This window comes from Pygoscelis adeliae, unplaced genomic scaffold, assembly GCF_000699105.1.
Source record: "Pygoscelis adeliae isolate BGI_AS28 unplaced genomic scaffold, ASM69910v1 Scaffold149, whole genome shotgun sequence".
Taxonomy (NCBI): Eukaryota; Metazoa; Chordata; class Aves; order Sphenisciformes; family Spheniscidae; genus Pygoscelis; species Pygoscelis adeliae.
The window spans coordinates 1,096,052-1,115,652 of NW_008825494.1; the positions used below are offsets into that span (position 1 = coordinate 1,096,052).

The 19,601-nt window shown below is 41.3% G+C and overlaps 1 protein-coding gene across 1 annotated transcript; it reads right to left on the reverse strand.

The window, feature by feature from the left end:
* Window positions 1–1,223: 1,223 nt before the first annotated feature.
* LOC103923032 (granulocyte-macrophage colony-stimulating factor receptor subunit alpha-like) lies at window positions 1,224–16,220 on the reverse strand. The gene is made up of 11 exons (XM_009331278.1): window positions 16,136–16,220; window positions 15,826–15,959; window positions 12,002–12,125; window positions 10,569–10,698; window positions 10,301–10,476; window positions 8,794–8,933; window positions 5,250–5,288; window positions 4,103–4,232; window positions 3,566–3,662; window positions 2,603–2,684; window positions 1,224–1,424 (listed from the first exon to the last, which is right to left on the reverse strand). The coding sequence occupies exons 1-11, from the start codon at window positions 16,218–16,220 to the stop codon at window positions 1,350–1,352; spliced, it is 1,212 nt and encodes a 403-aa protein (XP_009329553.1). The 3' UTR covers window positions 1,224–1,349.
* Window positions 16,221–19,601: the final 3,381 nt, after the last annotated feature.

The following is a 19,601-nucleotide window of genomic DNA, read 5'->3' on the forward strand; positions in this document are numbered from 1 at the left end:
TCCTGTACTAGAACGCTGAAATCTGGACACGGAACTGCACGTGCAGACTCATGAGTGCTGAGTAGAGGGACTTGACCTGCTGGGTCCACTCCACCCAGTATAGCCTAGCATGTGGATAGTTTTCATTACCATAAGGAAGCACTTCCGATTTGTGTTCAGTTTGTTGCCCACCAGGACCTCAGAGCCTTTTCTGCAGACCTGTCAGTCAGTCATTCTCTAGGATACATGCAGTTAGTTTTTCCCAGGTATTTGGCTTTGCATTTGCTTCAGGAGGTTCCTATCAACCCATTTCTTCAGCCTGTCAAGAGCCCTCTGAATAGCAGGCCTGCCCTCCAGTATATCAGGCAGTGTCCTCAGTCTGCTGTCATCTGCAGTCTTGCTGAGGCTGCATTTCACCCCATTGTCCATGTTACTGTTAGTACTAAACACTATGAGTCTCAGCATTGATCCTTGAGAAGTGTCATTCATAACCGCTCACTGCACTCAGCAACAGCCTGGGCTGTTTTCCCAGTACCTTGTCCTAACCCTATGGCTCTGAAAAATTGTTGTCCAGCTGAGTAGTAAAGGCCTCTGAACAAAAGGACACAGAGATTAACTGAGTCACGCACTCAATATTTTAAAGCACTAAGAAGTTAAAGAGGAATGAAAGTAGTAAAAAGGGAAGTGAGCAGTAAGAACATAAAGAGCTAGATACCTACAGAAGTAAGTTCTGGGCCAATACCAAGTTAATGATGGCTGATCTCTTAACTTGTAACACACTTAAGCTCTAGGATTAGTTAGGGTTTTAGACATACTCCTGTCCTTTGAGATTCCTGTTGATTACAGGCCACCACTTAATGTGTCAGCCTGTTTTCAATCCTATTCTCAATTTTCTAGTTGCCCATGTGTACTTTAAGAGATCTGAGGAAACTTCAAGTATGAATAGGCCCGTTCTTGACAGTAGAACAATGGCATTCAGGCACCAGAATTTTTTTTTATTATTATTTTTATTTGTCTCAATACATGAATTCTTATTCATTTTAATATAAGACAAACCCATTATTTTTCCGTAAACAAATTAAAATGCAACTAAAACTTCTTGACTGAAATATTTCATATTCACAAAATGGAAGATATCCAATAAGGACAAGTTACCCAAACAGTTAAAGTTAGCCAAAATTAAAAGCAAATACCATGGCTTTTAAAAAAAATTACAGGTGAGGTATCATTCTCTCTTGGCTGCACTACTGGTTTTGCCAAGGAAAGGAAGAAAGTGAAGAAAGCCTATATATTATTCCACAGACTTTCCACAGGAATATGCAGTTGCCTGAGCTAAGAAATGCACTTTCAAATTCCTCAGTTTTCCTTGGTTATTTCACTATGTCAGCAACTAATATTATCTCTTCATTTTCAGATGTTATTGACTGAATTTTGCTCTCCATCAGCTGAAAGGAAAATAAAAACTTCCATTAGTTTTATACATAAGGTTAGGCTAGCCTCTACTTACTTATGCACAATTCTGAGAGTATTTCAACTTTTATTGCATATTTTATAGAAATACTTCACTTCTTTGTTTCGTAGCTGATAAGCTTTCCTTAGCTGGACATAACAGTGAAATTTCAGCAACTTTGTGATGCTGACACATGATTTTTGACTGGCCTGGAAATGAACAGGGAGAGCGTCCAATGCACCACGCAGATTACCACAAATCATCTCAAACAAATTAATACAAAAGGATAAACTTTGCTAAGGTGTGAAAGTAGATGCGTACACATTGGCCTGAGGTTTAGCTAATTGAACAGACCATGAGAAATTACGGGACATAACATGATAAATTGCTGGACAAGAAATGGGCGCAAGTGAGCTGCTGGTCGGTATGCTGGTCTGGTCAAACGCTGTGTGTGACCATCGCAGTCTGTCCTGTTACCTCACAAAATCCTATTTTGAACTGCTTTCTGTGTCACCTTGCTTTCTATCCTGTGTGTCTAACTTGCTAGCGAACTTCATTGAAGCTGGACTGGTGGGTGAGTAGGAGAGACCTGCACCTGGAGAAACCAAAGGTGAGAGCCGGTGACCTGGGGGGGGGACCTAGGGTCCAGACACAGAGATCGGGTGTGAGGAACTTGCAAATTTATGGTTGTTGTGAATGAAGAGAGTGAGGGTGTATGCACGTCTTGCTGGCAAACTTCAGCCCTGCTCAGCCAGAGAGGAGCAGCAGGCTCTCTGCAACCCTATTTATGTGACTGCTGGTGGTGTTGACGTGGTGCCAGCAAAGGCACCCGTGCTGGTCTTTGTGGATGGCTGCATTAGTGTCCTCTGAGTGTGTGTTTGTGCATGTGTGTGCCTCGTGTTGGGAAAACACACAGCCCTTGCTGCTGTCTGAACCTACCAATGGGAGCATCAGATCCTGTACCTGTTAAACGGAAGAAACCCCCGGAGTCTGGAAGAGGACTGCATTTGACTTCCCTTAACAAACTTGCCTGCTGATTTTCTCTTGTAATTCCTCAAAATATGGCAAAGGGAAGAGTTATTCTCTGTGTTAAGTTCCTCATCTTTTAGAAAATACCTGCAATAGTCTTGTATGTGTTTCACATATTTAATATAAAATAGAAAGATAACATACTTCTGGATTTGTATTAGGCAGTCCAAGAAATGTATTTTTTGGCTCTGGAACTTGTGGAAATGCTGCTTTCCAGCAGCCAGTCCTGGAGATCAAAAGGGATGGAATAGAAAAGAAAAATTAAGTAACTGTCATGTGTCATGACATGTGTCAACTGTGCAAACTGTCATTGCACCCTTGAACCAGCTCTTATTTTCCTCTTCCAGGATAGAAAGGAAATGAAAAATACACATCATGTCAGCACAGAATGAACACATATCAGGAAAACACTAAGAATTAAGATGGTAATAGTTTCATTTTTGGTTAAAGATTCACTTGTTATTTTCTTCTTTGAAAGAAAAGGAACTCCGAATTGTCCTGCTCTTTAAATCACTACAACCAGTGAAAAGTAGGTGTAAAAATTTTAATAAGTTGGAAGAACAGTATCTTCTCTGAATTACTGTATATTTCTATACAAAGTGCATGATACAGCAGTTTTTCTTTCTGTTTCACTTACATGGTTTATTTCAAGAAGCAAACTGCTTAGCTTATGTGCTTTCTGATACATTCAGTTTGCTAGGACAATTCTAGTGAACATTGCAAAATCTTTACAGGTAATTACAATCAACCTGTGTGTTTGCAATAAATTCAGCAGTTCAAGAAATCAGAAAAGCTATTGCGTAGACAGTCTACATTGCAAATATTCAGAGCAGCTGTGCTGTTAATATAAGTAATCACATATAATTGCTGTCCTTGCCATGTTGACAGAAGAGGCCCTGGAAAAAGTTGTGTGGATCAGCCAGGGAGGGACTTTGGTCATCACCATTACAGTACTTGCTGCAGGCTCACTCATTTGGATTGATTTCTACCACAGTGAGTGAAAAAGTTTTATTTATGCTACAGAGACACCTCTACCTTATTTGTTTAAGAACTGCAGATGTTTCACACATCCACAGAAAATAAAATAGATGCATAAATTAAGTTTACCTTTTGCAGAACAAAATTGCAACGATTGCCACTAAGAGGGTCACAACTGCTACCACAAGTAAAATCCATACTGAAGAAGAAATAATTTCTTCATTTCCTGAAAGAGAAACAGTCATAAAGTACTACTGTTAATAAAGAGGAATAGATGTACAGCTGTGTCAAATATCTACTCTGGTGACTGACTGGTGAATGTCAGTCTGAAAGGTTTCACTTGGTATAAAAATCAGCTCTTTAATTTAACACCTTAGCAGTAAAGTCTGCTGGGAAGGACTGACATTGAGCCTGTTTGTCCATCCCCTGCAGCAAGCAAGTATGCACTTCAGTTGCAAATGTGTAACTTTTTGTATTGATTTCCAATGTCAGACTATTAAGAGATGTATTAATTCTCTTCCTCCTTTTCTTCTCAGTAATGTGGAGGGAAACAAAATGTTTGCCAAGTCTTTATATATCTGTGTGTCCGTAGATGCGCAGCAATGTGTGAGGTGGACAAGACGTCGCTGGGGGGAGATAGCCCAAGGCATGGATTTTCATTCTTACCAAACTCTACAGGTGCACTCCACTCCCCCCAGGCTGGGTTCACAAGGCAGGCACTGCCAGCTGTTCTCATTTTCAGGAGGTACCTCTTTCTTGTATTGGATCTTTGAAATGTGTGACTATTCACCCCTTCCTAAAACCAAAGCAAAACTGAGTTGGTTTTCTTTGTTGCACGTCTAGGTGTTCATAATATGCAAGTGCCATTTACCAGTGAAACTTTTACAAGTCTAGGAGATCATTGCTTGTTAAAGTAGACTGCTGTTACAAAGCAAAAAATAAACATATGCAAGTTTACTATGTATATAATACGTACGTATGTGTGTATCTATCTCCTTTAAAAAGTAACCTGTCACTCAGTAAACTTTTTATGTTTAGAAGCTTTTCGTCTTTTAAACTATATCCTGTAATTTCTTACGATATAGTCTGATCTATTGTGGCACATTGACAGAGGCAGAAAAATATCTTGCATTGTCTCATTTCAATACTGCTAGGATTGACTGGTTTGAGGAACAAACTGTCTGCATGCACCTCACCTTCCTCAGTCTTTGCATTATGACTTTTCAGGAAAAGCATAACTTTCCAGCCAAACCTGTAAACCAAGTAGAAGACTGCGATACTTAGTGTTACTACAATTTACTGAAACGTGCTTGCTCTTGGCTGCTTTCAGGACAGAGGTGGGATGTGCAAGCTGCACTGACTAGAAGGAGGTGCAGCATACCTGGAGGACAGCCTCCATCCCAAAAGATCCCAAAGGATCCCAAAGGACTTTTGTGGTCTTTGTTTTTCATAAACAAAATTAAGTTCCTAGGAGGTGTTTTCTCTGTGTCTCTTTTCTCTGCTGTCACTGATGTGTAACTTCAAACTCTGATCCAAATATTTGAGGGGGAGAGTGGGCAATACAATGTAAAATGGAAGCTTTTTCAAAATACTTACAGAATAGTAATAAAGTTCTGCACTTGAATATATAATAAATGACATACGTCATGATGATTTAGCAGTTTGACACATTCATTAAATTTATAAATAAAGATCCCATAAAGCATAGGACACTGAACACATACTGATTTAAAGGAATTTGCATACTATTTACTTTTCACAAATGACTATGAAACTAACATGTATTGCTGATTAATAGAACAAGCAGACTTACTTGTATAGAAGTATATTTGGTTTTTCCCTCAGGATTATCCTGTAAATTGAGAAAAAAACCTTTATTTTTATGATTGCTTGTTTTGTGTTTAAATAATGTCATTTTTATCTACTGTCCCCATTTTCTGCACTCTTTCTTATCTACTTGACAGTTTTTCAGAAGAACTAGTACTTTATCTAACATTTAATATCTAATATATTGTTCATCTACAATGCGAAGTTTATATAGTAACTAATTCTATGGAAGAGTATTTGTTTTCCTTACCACCAGAGTTGAGAAATAAATTTTATTTCAGATTGTGATTAAACTGAAACACAAGCAAACCAAACCTGAATGAAAACTGTAACTTTATTCTTACACACACCGGGGGGGGGGGAGATAAAAATCTGTGAAATGAACTTTTTAGTTTACATCTAGTGTTTCTATTTTACAATAAATGTCACTATATTTAATTGCAAATACTATGTAAATATTGTTTCCTTTTCCCTCAGATGAAAATATTCAGGACTGACATGGATTCACAGATATTTTAGGCTGCCCTCCAACTACATTTTTGATGGATAGAATAAAATTCACTCATCTCTTCTTAATAGCCATAATGACTACCATGTAATGCAGTGACCACATACGACTAATGACTGCAGATTATATCATCTCCATTAGCCTGCCAGAGTTATGTATTTTTTAATTCTTTTGCATTCTGTATTACTCCATTTTAAAACGGAATTAATCCAAACTTGTTTTATCAAATAACTGCATGCATGCTCATGTGGCACCTGAATGTGAGTTTGCAAGCTATGCTGCTGTACAGGACAGCTTCTAGAATCTGTAAACAAGCTAGCTTAAGCACAGGGATCAATCTAGGAGAAAGTGCAACAATATAGTCTCCCTTTTTTGTGTTTATACTAAAATAATATATGCAAAATGAAAACAATGAGGTCATGGAAGACTTCAGAAGAGACTCCCTCCTGCAAGGGATAGTGCCACCAATTTACTGACCTGACCTGATGAGGGTCTATTGCTTGCCAGGGGCCAGGATCCAGGATGCTGCAGGACTGCCAGACTTGTCTGGCCATTGAACTATTACCCCTTCCTGCTCTTCTGCGTGGGCACCGATGATATGGCCAGGGGTAACCTGGGAATGGTTTCAAGGGTGCTTGCAGGACACAGGGGGGATGGTGAAGGGCAGGAAGCCCAGACGGTGTCTCCTCAGTCCTTCCAGTGAGAGGGAAAGGCTTGAGCAGAATTGAACTCATCCAGCAGGTCGACACCTGTCTGAGTGGCTGGTGTCACAGGCAGGGCTTTGGCTTCTATGACCTTGGGATCCTTTTTGAGAAACAGGGGCTACTGAGCAGGCATGGGATGCATCTTACCAAGTGGGGTGAGAGTGTCTTTGGAAACGGGCTTGCTAACCTGGTCCTTGTGCTCTATGTAAAAGAGTGCCTTGAATACACAGAGCTCTGTCTTGGGACAAATGATCAACCAGTAAGAGCTTGTGAGTAGGCATTAGAGGACAGACCAACACAGGTGTCAATGTAGTAGGCGTTTGTTCCAGATGTCCTGATCAAGAAAAGGAAGCAAATGAGACCTTCTTCAGGCAGCTTGAGAAAGCCTCGCAGACACAGCCACAGGCATGTGCATTCAAGGGAAATTGCCCTGGAGGCAAAGTTGCTGGTTGATCTACAAGGACAGCCTCCTCAGAGCACAAGAATGGTCCATTCCGGTGTGCAGAAAGTCGAGCATGTGTGCCAGGTGAGCATGGCAGGACATGAAGCTTGCGTCTGAGCTCAGAGACAAAAAGGAAGTATGCAGAAGGTAGAAGAAGGGACTTGGGAGGAATACAAAGACATCATCTGCACAGGCAGGAACAGAGGCAAGAAAGCCAAAGCTCAGCTGGAGTTGAGACTAGTGAGGGAGGTGAACACAAGAAAGGTTTTTGTGAGTGCACTGGCAGCAAAAGGGGGGTTAAGGAGAACGCAGGCCTGCTGCTCACTGAGTTGGGGGAGCCTAGAGACAAGGGACATGGGAAAGGCTGAGGTATCTGGTACCTTTTTAGCTCAGTTTTCACTGGTAGGGTTTGCCTTCAGGTTTCCCAGATATCCTGATCTATAAAGCCTTAACTTAAAACATCGCTGAAGAAGAATCCAAGGTTCTCGGCAAATTCAGTTTATTGGTGTCAGACATGAAAAAATGTGATTGAAATTATGTTGCTCACTCTTTTTTTTTTGTTTGTTCCCAATGCAAGTAATTTCCCATTGTGAAAATAAAGTTTAAAGGCTAACTGTAATACAATATATGTTGGTTATAGTGTATTAGTAAAACAATACAAGTTTATACCTGGCAGTGGTAAAACAATGAATTTTGCAATACAGCAATTGCTGGACCTTGACATAATTAGTAACATGAAAACTGCTAATGATTATTTAAAAACTGCTAAGCAATTCAGACTACGTGTGAATTGAATATTCTTTACAAACCGAATATTAGGCATGGATGCTTGAGCTTTTCTGCAATATACTTTTATTCAAATGTCACACAGAGTTTTCTATAAGCTTTCTTTGCTGCAACGGCCAAGGGATTTGGAGAAGTAATGCAGTTTTGTAGCAGTTAGTTGGGCTTGCAAGAAAACTCATGTATGAAACAGCAAGCCCGATCCAGACTAAGAAGTTCGAAATAAAGGAAATCTAAGGAATGCCTTCTATCAGCCACTAAGCGGCCAAATCTGGTTGTTGTGCAGGCAGGTTTTTCCTTTGTAGTCACAATCTGTCACCCTGTGGCCATTTGATGCAATTCTGCCACAGTTACAGTAGCTTAGGTCTACTCTTGCATCGGAACACAGCAATCTCAATCCTTCCCTATTGCTGCAAAAAGACTTGTAAAACCAAGGTCTGAATTTGACTTTCAGTAGCTTAAATGATTCCTTCAGTATCCTGTGCTTATTCACATTGCCTTTCTGCTTTCTCTCACATTTATTTTACTTTTATTTAGCATTGTACAGCTCCAACTCTTGGACCAACAGGTGTGTTGCTTATATATGTTATCTGGATAAACTATTTACGTTTCATATATACAGAAATCTCGTTCACCTCTATCAGCTCATACTTGTTAAGGATGCACATTTCTCTGTCCAGTATTTACAGCTAAGCTCTGCCCTTTCACAGAGATGCAGTCACCACTGGCAGGACTCCAATTCAGGACAGCTCCAACAGGTCTTAGTGAAAAAAGTGCCTTTTTCTGAATTTTGTCACAGCCAAAGCTGTGATATGTTCAAGTCTTGATTAATCGGGCTTCTCCTCTTAGTCCCACACAGTCACAGTCAACCAGTGTATCTCCAGCAATATCTCACACAGGGGAACAGGGATAAAAAAAATGGGGCAGCATGGCATAACAGGGTGCCTGAAAAGCACAGCTACAAAGGAATATGGTGCTATGTATGAGGAAGGCTGCACCATACAAGAGAGAGTGATTTTCTTTCTATCCATGTGTATTGGTAAATGCAAACATATGTATTAATGTTAAATGTAGGTGAAGAAATTCCTCTTACCTTATACTTTATGCTGATTTCATATTTAAAACACTTGTCTTTGTTAGAATGACTTATTTGGGGTTGTTGCCATTGAATTATGCAATCATTTTTAATTTCATCACAGTTGACAGTGATATTTGATGGAGGCATGAGCTTTTCTGAAATGATATAACCAAGAATTCAAATAATTAAAATCACTCGACCTCTTTTTGCTTTGATGAAAGAGAGTGCAATTACAAGTAATATCTCTAGGAAGAAAGATACTAATTTGTTTCTATTTTTTTTAGGAACTCTGTTAGAAATAATTTAAAGACTGAAGTTCTTTAAATCCTGTCCCCAGGATCAGAAAAAACAGGGACTAAGCCAGGGAACATGACTTAGGAGCATACAAAGATACAAACACCCTCCATTTATTTTCTAGATGAATAAGTCTTCTTTTTATAAGTATGTTTTTTACTGCAGAAGAACAAGCTGATGCTGACCCTAATGTAAGAAATCCAAAAGTCATTTATTTCTTCAAGCCTCCTCACATGATGCTTCTGTAACACGAAGGTGTTGCTTGCTTGGTGTTGTGAACTATGCAGTTTATTCCCCTCTTCCAAAAAATTAGCCATACAAATTTAAGAATAACACTTCAGTTTTAAGAATCTAGCCAACTTCTTCAGATATCTCCCCTAAATTCACAGATGTGAGCAAAAATATGAGGACCTTTATATTTTTATCATTGCCAAGGACTTGATTAGTGTAACAGCAAAAGACAGCCACTCATGACAGAAAGGGTGAATAAAAGACTGATAGAGGAAACCTTTGTTTCAGCTAGACTGCTACTTTACACCAGTGTTTAGAGACAGGCCTGGCTTATTTGTGATGGGCTGTTTAGTCAAAGAACAGTCTTGTTTCATCTGCCATGAGTGATATTACTGCTCAATTCCTTCTCCTTGTAGAATGAAGCCTTGTTTGTCCATTTTTTGGAGGCAATACCAAAAACAGTGGGACTTTACCAAAAAGGCTTTGCCACAGTAACAGTAATTGCACAGTATGCTTCCAAGTAGAGCACCACATGTGAAAGAACATACTAAAACCTGGGGTATTTTGTACACATATTAATTTCTTTAATCAAGGGTATGGTGTCGGTGTATGCCATCCCCACTGGCAATGGGAAGGAGAAATCAGTGCTCAGCTAAGCTTCTCCTGAAAAGTCTCCTCTGTTGAAAGGTCTTTGGCCATCATTGAAAAGACAGCAGGGGAAGTACAATCTCTGAAATCCTGTGGACCTTGCTGGAGAAAGACCTAAAAACAATGAGGGCAGATTGCTAAAGAATCTGAGTCAGGCTGCAGCTGTGGCGATTTCTTGCTTAATTTCCCTTATTGCTCTTTTGCTTGGGTAATAGGTTTTCTTGAAGAGGCCACAGTCTCTTACTTTCGACTCTAGGTGAGACAGGGTACTTGGTTCCTTCCCAGGCATAAATGCTCTACTATCCTCATGCAATAATGAAAATAAAGCATAAAGAAATTATTTGCTTACCAATTTTATACAGTTGAATGTACTCATCATAGAACTGGATCAGGGAGTCTTTGCTAGACCCGTTCACCAGGAAGTAAGCTTCTTCAGCCTCTATCTTCACATTTTGGAATCTACATCCCGTGTTTCTGCCATTTTCATCTTTAATGTAAAGCTCACATTCCATTGCATCATCATATCTGTATATAGCAAGGTATTTTAGTTAAACGTGGGCAGTGTGATGTGTTGAATGAGACTTCAGACTTCCCTAGATTCAAGCAGACCTACTTACCTCGAGTTCTTCCAGTAGAGAAAATATTGGGTATCTCCTGGAGCATCCCTGCCTGCCCGCCAAGTGCAGTTCATGAAGGAAATGTTATAAATCATGCAGGAGAAATTTTCAATGGCCGACCCATTCATGCCTGCAAACACAAGGATATCTGTGATGAGGAAAAATTGTGTGACTGCTCCAAGCTGGAGGATCTTGGCACACGCTTAGATATGTGAGACACCTGCAACTCCAGCTGGTTATTGCTTGGGTTAGGAATGACGTCCTTCATTTTAGGTAGTAACACTGGAAAATATTTGCACTGACAGATTCAGTGAAGAATTTGTCATGGAAAAATCCTCCAAAGATATGATTATAGCTGCATCTGATAGAATAAGTCTCAGGAGAGCCTACACTGCTCTAGTACAAGCTGACACCTAAAGTGGCTACCCCTGTGCTTTGAATTGTTCCTATTCAAAAGGAGACACTGGTACCACAATGCCACAAGTTGAAACATTTGCCTGTCATCCTTCAGTACCCTGCTGTAGCATTTCTATTTGAAAGATGCTCTTCAGTGCCCTGTCAAAGGAGTGGAGAGCATGAGGACCTTCCCTGTGGACTCCAGAGAGGGAGAGAAACCCAAGTGCAGAGCCGTGAAGTTTTTCAAGACTTCAGGGAGATGTAGATGCAAACCTGTGAGGTGTTTGTGCTCTGCAGCGATACCTTCTTCCACCTGGGATTAACATGAAGAATCTTCTCCTGATCACAAACATATCAATTTACTCCTTAACCCCCACTCCCAACAAAACCCAATAATGAGACTAAACATACCTTTTAGAAGGAAGGATTACTTATCCATCCTTTTATAAGGAATCAGCAAATACTTTGAGCTTGATGAGGCAGGAAGTAGTGCTGTTTTGTATATGCCAGCTCCATGTTGCTTAAATGAACAGATCTTGTACCTTATACTCTTAACAGTCTCATATATATTACCCCTCTCATACAATGAGGAGTAAATTCTGTCACACCTGTCATTATTGTGGATGGGACACTGCAAAGTGTTGGGCATTACACCATGAGTTGCGCTGTGACAAAATTCAAGCTGTCACAGATTTCTCAAGGAAGAATTTCAAAACTACAGCCACAATCCTGTTTCACTTGGATTTTTAATAACATTTTAAAGACATTCAAATGCAGTCAATAAAATATTAGCACAAACAATTAAAAGAGAATTGGCAATTAAAAAGATGGCACCAAGCAAGATGGCAGCTGAGGACTAAAAAATTGCTAAGCTAGTTGTAGGAAACTCCTTTTCTTTTCACACAAACATTGTCATAAGGTTGTGAACAAGAACCTGTTCAGAAAACAAATGGATTAAGGAATGAAGGGTTTCAGTTTTTTTTTACCCCAAGGCCATTGGAAGTAAGCAAATCCTTTCCCAAAGTCTAGCATATTACCTTGAGGAATATATCTGCATATGCTTGAGTATGCGCCATTCATGTTTGCTGCTGTAACAGAAAAACTTGCCCCATTGTGCAGAGGAGGTGCTATATTTCCAAACATGCACTTTATATTCTCTGCCTGAAAAATGTCACGCAGAAGGTTTACTTTTTAGTTTTTCATCTATTCGTTTACACAGTGCTACTCCCTGTAGAAAGGGCTTAAGCTTGTCCTTGATTTGTAACAGTGGGACCACTACAATAGTGAAGTAGGTACTGATGTCTTCCCAGGCTCAAGAACTCTCTTCCCAGAAGTTTTGGGTAATGAACCTTTACCAGCACAAGGTGAAGCATTCAGTGCTTCCCTCCAGAAAAGCTCATGGCAGTGTTAAGAATAAGCAGTTCCTCCTCTCCTTCTACCCAGTCCACAATAGCCCACCAAATCAGTTGAACTGCCTCAAAATAGCGCATATGTGTTTTCATAAGAAACAACAGATAGCTGTAATGTGATTTACACTCCTTTGAAAGACAAAGAGAGATACGCCACAGATGACTGGCTGGGCAAGGATCTGGCTTGAGGTTCATCTCCACTAACATTAGCTTTCTAAAAACTAGCACCTAATTTGGGCAAGTCATATAGGTGCCTTGTCTATGCAGTGGTGAAGGAAGACACAGACAGTTGCATATAAGATGCTTGGGATACACTACCTTCAGGCAGGGGCTGTACCTCTCTAGTAGCTCCTGTCAGAGCTTAGAGGACTATAATTTCCATGCTTAGATAGTTGAAATGAGGGTGACATGAATCTACTCAAATCTGTGATTACTGACACAGGTGATATAACTGCATGGAGTATCAGAGGAGTCCCCAAATGTCAGAATTTGGGGACTGCCTATAGAAACTGCCTATAGAAACTTTAATGTTTACCATAGATGTGGTATACATCTTGCTTGACACAGGAGTGTAGTGTAATATACTCCCCCTCTATACAAACTAAACTGTCAAAAACAATACCTTCCTGTTACAGTTCCTGTTCCTGAAACAACATTATTTTGGAGGTTACCTACCCAATCAGATGCACAAGAAATATTGGCCAAATGGATGGAGACAGCTTTGGGCTCTAGAGGAAGAGAACTTAGCTAAGGCAGGAGTAATACATGTACAGGGAAAAGAATAATCCCGAGAGCACAACTTCATAACTTGCTTTGAAGTATCTGTGCAGCTTGTAGAGGCCAGTAAAAGAGAAAACTATTTTGCTTAACAAACACAGTAGTTACAAAATAGGGAATGCTTAGCTTGCTGTCTTCTCTGCATAAGCAATGAAAACAGACTTAGTCAGAAGCAGAAGTTGCCTTTTCATAAAGTCATGACACTTCTCAAATAATCCATTTACACAAGAACTGAGTTCTAGATCTCCTGTCTGCTATCAAAAGTTCGGATCTGAATTGGAGCTGAAGTTTGGATCTGACCTGGAGCTGAATTTGGCAAGGAATGTGAAAAATAATAGTAAGGGCTTCTACAGGTACGTTGGTCAGAAAAGAAAGATTAAAGAAAGTGTACTGCCCCTGATAAATAAGACAGGAGAACTAGTAACAACTGACATGGAGAAGGCTGAGATACTCAACAAATCTTTGCCTCAGTGTTCACTGGCAATCACTCTTCCCATATCTCTCAAGTCCCTGAATCTCAAGGCAGGGACTGGGGCAACAAAGTCCCTCCCATCATAAAAGAGGATCACGTTTGAGACCGCCTGAAGAACCTGAGCATACATAAGTCCATGGGACCCAACGAGATGCATCCTAGGGTCCTGAGGGACTTGGCTGATGTAGTTGGCAAGCCACTCTCCGTCACATTTAAAAAGTCATGGCAGTCAGGCGAAGTCCCCAGTGACTACAGAAAAATGAATATCTCATCCATTTTTAAAAAGGGTCATAAGGAGGATCCTGGGAACTACCGACCAGTCAGCCTCACCTCCCTGCCTGGTGAAGTCATGCAACAGATCCCCCTGGAAGTTATGTTGGAGCATACAGAAGACAGGGAGGTGATTAGAGACAGCCAACATGGCGTCACCAGGGACAAATCGTGCCTGAGTAATCTAGTGTTCCTCTACAATGGAGTGACTGCATCAGCTGATAAGGGAAGAACAACAGATGTCATCTACCTGAAGTTCTGTAAGACCTTTGGCATGGTCCCCCACAATATTCTTGCCTCTAAAATGGAGAAATATGGGTTTGACAGATGGACTGTTAGGTCATAAGGAATTGGCTGGATGGGGACATCCAAAGACTCACAGTAGTCAATGGCTCAATGTCTAAGTGGAACCAGTGATGAGTGGTGTCCCCCAAGGGTCTATACAATTTAATATCTTCATTATGTACCAGCTACTAGGAAGGAAATTAACTCTATCCCTGCCCAAACCAGGACACACAGAGAGTGGGATTGAGTACACACTCAACAAATTTGTGGATGACACCAAGCTGAGTGAGGCAGTTGATTCACTAGAGGGATGGGATGCCATCCAGAGGGACCTGGACAGGCTTGAGGAGTGGGCCCATGCAAACTTCATGAAGTTCAACAAGACCAAGTACAAGGTCCTGCACCTGGATCGGCGCAATCCCCAGTATCAATACCGACTGGGCGATGAATGGATTGAAAGCAGCCCTGCCGAGAAGGATTTAAGGATACTGGTGGGTGAAAAATTGGACATGAGCTGGCAATGTGCGCTTGTAGCCCAGAAGGCCAATCACATCTGGGCTGCATAAAAAGAAGCGTGGCCAGCAAGTTGAGGGAGGTGATTCTTTCCCTCTACTCCGCTTTCATGAGACCCCACCTGCAGTATTGCACCCAGCTTTTGGGTCCTCAGCACAAAAAAGACATGGACCTGTTAGAGTGGGTCCAGACGAGGGCCACAAGAATGATCAGAGGGCTGGAACACCTCTCCTGTGAAGAAAGGCTGAGAGAGTTGGGATTGTTCAGCCTGGAGAAGAGCAGGCTCTGAGGAGACTTTATTGTGGCCTTTCAATACATGAAGGGTGCTTATAAGAAAGATGGAGAGAGGCTTTTTACCAAGGCCTGTACTGACAGAACAAGGGGCAATGTTTTAAAACTGAAAGATTTATATTGGACATAAGAAAGAAATTTTTTATGATGAGGATGGTGGGACGCTGGAACAGGTTGCCCAGAAAAGTTGTGGATGCCCTGTCATTTGAAGTGTTCAAGGTCAGTTTGGATGGGTCTTTGAGCAACGTGATCTAGTGAACGATGTCCCTGCCCATAACAGGGAGATTGGACAGGGTGATCTTTAAAGGTCCTTTCCAACCCAAAATATTCTATGATTGTATGAACCTGCTTGGCCCTCAGGAGCCACTCCAGAAATATTGTGTCTTCACAGGTTTCTGTGTCACACCAATCAGCCCTGAGCAAGCACATCACTGCATCTCCAATGTCCCTGAGTGCTTATGTCTTGTTTTTAGGTAAGTCAGTAAGGACCCATGTATCTAATTCAGTCTGTCCTTTGTACTTAAAAATTCTCATCTGCACAACATGAGATACGTCTCACCAAAGTTCCTCTGAAACCAGGAAAAGAGACAAGCTTACACTTCAGTCCCATCAAGGCCCTGATTCCACAAGAGTCCTCTGAAGGCAAGAATTTCACAAGAATGGCCAGAGAGGACAGATATGCCTCAGTATCAAGATAGGTCTCAACAAAAACTAGAAAGGACTGCTAAAACAGAGACTATCTTGTTCCTACCAAGGATACTTCTTTCAGTTACTTAAGGATATGAAAGAAAAAGAAGAAAGTGTAATGATTTATCACCGTTAAAACTTTACATAGCAAATTTACCATTATAGTCTCAGTAAAACCTCCTGCAGTCACTGAACACCAGTCCTCAGTGAAATTCATGCTGCTCATCCAACTCAGTTCCATTTTCCACTGATTCAGCATCAAATTTCTAATAGGTGAGTCTGGCATCTCTGCTGCAAGTGTCACATAATAGGATCATTAAGGTGCAGGACTGATTCCCAGATTTTTGGGTGCAGAGGCTACTACATAGCTCATCTAAGACAGAAGGAAACTTAAGCACAACTACCCATAATGAGAACCATGTTACACTCCACCTCAGAGGACTTCCCCATGGAAGTGTTCTACTCACAGTCTGTGCAGTGCCAGCCAACACACAACTGGATTATCAGCAGCATCCACTGGGTCATGAAGATGAGTGCAAGAGGAGCAACCATTTCTTCCTCCGTGGAGACAGAGAACAGTGCAACTTGCTCAAGGTGAAAGATGCCAGCGTGAACCAGTCTCCTTTGAATTTGTCTAGTCTGACCTGCTCATATGCCTACTTCTGCACCATCTGACCACCTCTCAGTTCTAGTTGGAGGAAAGATTAGATAGACTCTGAGTTCTCAAACAGTCAGAGAAATGTTCAAATAAACAGTAACAAAGTTAAAGAAGTTGTTCTTTTCTGTAACTGTTGTGGTTTAATCCGGCAGGCAGCACCACACAGCTGTCCGCTCACTCCCCCCTGCTAGCAGAATAGGGGAGAGAATTGGGGGAAAAAAAAAAAGTAAAATTTGTGGGTTGAGATAAAGACAGTTTAATAGGACAGAAAAGGAAGAGAAAATAATAATAATAATGATAAAAGAATATACAAAATAAGTGACGCACAATGCAATTGCTCACCACCCACCGACCGATGCCCAGCCAGTTCCCAAGCAGCGGTCCCTGCCCCCTGGCCAACTACCCCAGTTTATATAGAGAGCATGACGTCACATGGTATGGAACATCCCTTTGGCCAGTTTGGGTCAGCTGTCCTGGCTGTGCCCCCTCCCAGCTTCTTGCTGGCAGGGCAGGGGAAGCTGAAAAGTCCTTGGCTAGTGTAAGCATTACCTAGCAACAACTAAAACATTGGTGTGTTATCAACTTTGTTTTCATCCTAAATCCAAAACACAGCACTGTACCAGCTACTAGGAAGGAAATTAACTCTATCCCAGCCAAAACCAGGACAGTAACAAAACAATTTGTGTGATGATTTGTAAAGCTGGTGATCTCAGGAGCACTGTATAAACGTTACATACATACATTTGATGACTGCTATCTTAAGGTCTAAAGATTATTTATCTATCTGCTATATGCAAAGGTTAGGATGAATAGATGTCAAGCAGGTGGGTAAACAGCTGCAAACAGAAAATATCAAAATGGGTCTCAGCAATGTCAATCAGCTCGAGTTACCCAATGGTGAATATGGTAAGTTTGGTGAGGGCATTAGTTCATGTACTTTCAAGGATGTTTTTGATATATGCTTAAAAGTGGATCTAGGAGTGGCGTCTAACTTCTACAAATTCAGTACCAAACATAGTAAGCAAATCAAAACTGTGGCTAGGACCTTTCTTAGCAGGCAGTAGGTACTTTATTTGTGAAAAACTTCATTCAGCTTAGCTCTGTGTGTTCCTCTGATAACTTTTTAGTTTTTGCCTAGTCAGAAAGACAAAGATGGACCTACCTTCCATTTCAAAACATCTTTATCTCATTTATCTTTCTATCATAGTCTTCAGGCTCAGAGGATATGGAAAGACTCATATTTTAAATGGTGGTATAGCTATAAATAGGGCTGTTTCCCTTGCCGCTTGTGTTTTGGGGAACTGTCATACCATCGGAAGTGTTGCAAGATACGATGTTCATCACTTCCCTCCTGTTTCTTACCAAATTGATGTAATTGCACAACTCATGATTTCATATAACATGAACAAGCAGTTAGCTGGTTAAATTTTCCTTTCTGTTGTACAGAGTCCACTGGTGCTTCGGAATCCAGCAAATGTATAAAAATCTTTTCTTTTACAGGTATTTCTCTCTAGCTCTAAATAATACTAAGTAGTACAAAGCATCGCTCAATACAAACCATCTCTGGGGGTTGGGAGCAGTGGGGGCTCCCCATGGTGGGGCAGGGCAGGGCCTGGCAGCCAGGGCCCGTCCCACCCCCAGCCAGGAACCGGGCAGCCAGGGGGGCACCGGTGCAGCCCCAGTCCCCGGGCATCAGGCACTTTCTTGGGGACAGGGATGGGCTGAGGCCAGGCTGGGACATGGGCCCACAGGTGGGCCCAGCTCGGCTGGGCCCATGGCCAGGCAGGGCAGGGCAGTGGGGAGCTGGAGACCGGCCCTGCTGTGGCATCGCTGGGGCCAGGGCTGACTAACCCTGACATGGGGTCCTGGGCCCTGGGCAGGGTGGGGGAGCCCTGGGGGGCTGGGCAGGGATGGTCTATGGAGGCACTCAGGGAGATGACAATGCAAACTGTAAAAGTTCCTTAAGCCTGTGGAAAAAGAGGATTTCAAATCTTGGATATGAAATCTTCAAATAAGATATATCACTATCAAAAGTTGTGATCTGTGTTTGTTCTCAGTCCATTTCTCCCAGTGTCAAAAAGCCCAAACCACAAACCACTACAAAAACAGACAAAAAATTGCAAATGGTAAGCATCCAACTACAAAAAGCCACTCCAGGGCCTGCTGCTGAGCATTTGTTCCCTTCTTAGGTCACAGCTGTGCATTTTCTAAAGGAGAGGGTTATTATAAACAATATAAAACATCAAAAGCTCCCTTATACCCTGAAAGGCTTTGCTTCACAGAAGACCATGTAATTTACTTAATATGGAGATTTGTAATCCATATAAAGTAATTTAATTTCTTCACAGGTTGAAATTGAAGCATCACTAGAAAATATGACATTTTTCAAAAAGCAAGATATGTCAACATTTTCCTCTTAAAAACAGGCAGATCCCTTCTGCTGGAGTTAAAAACTTGTGGGAGACAGAACTGTCCCAGTTCTCTACCACTCCCGTTTCTTGCCTACTATATTTGGAAAAAGTTACCTGCTGCCCAGCACCCTTCCAGGATGCTCCAGGATTCACCTTTATCAAAACGCCAAGGTCATTCCTATCCTACTGCTTCTTTATTGACATATGGAGTGATATCACCATATCAGCAGTAGTTCATATATCAGCTATTCATACATAATTAAGATATAGTTATTTCCAAAAGAGAAAGCCAAAGATAGTGCAGTGCTGACTGCCTTTGGGGTCAAAGAGGGCTTACTTTTTAGACACCCAGAAATGCCTAGGCTCATGAGTATTTCTGCTTCCTAGATTCCTGCTAGACCGTGAGATTGATGACTGATGAGCTATAGGTGTGCTGTCACTTTCCAGGTTCATTCTCTTACGTTGCTTGTAAACATGAATGATACTGAGCTGTCACTGAGACCAGACAACACCCCAAACTGGATATCTGACCTGCTTTCTCCTCCGCAACTCATACAGTATAAAGGGAACAGGTGTAGCACAGCAAGTCTACTCATCATATTAGCAACTTTATGACTGCAAAAGTATTTTCTACAAAAATAAAAATCGAACCAGCTCCACTTCTCCTCACACGCAGCACTAGAAGAATAGAGCAAGGCCTGAACTGAAAAGCAATGCATTAAGTGACACCCTATGGTTGGGTTCATGCATTTGATCATGACTGTCAGTAACTCGGTATTGATTGAGGAGATGAACAACTCACCTTGAGCATCCAGAACTTAAAATGCTCCAGTCATGCCTAGAAACAGTAATCACGAGAGAATC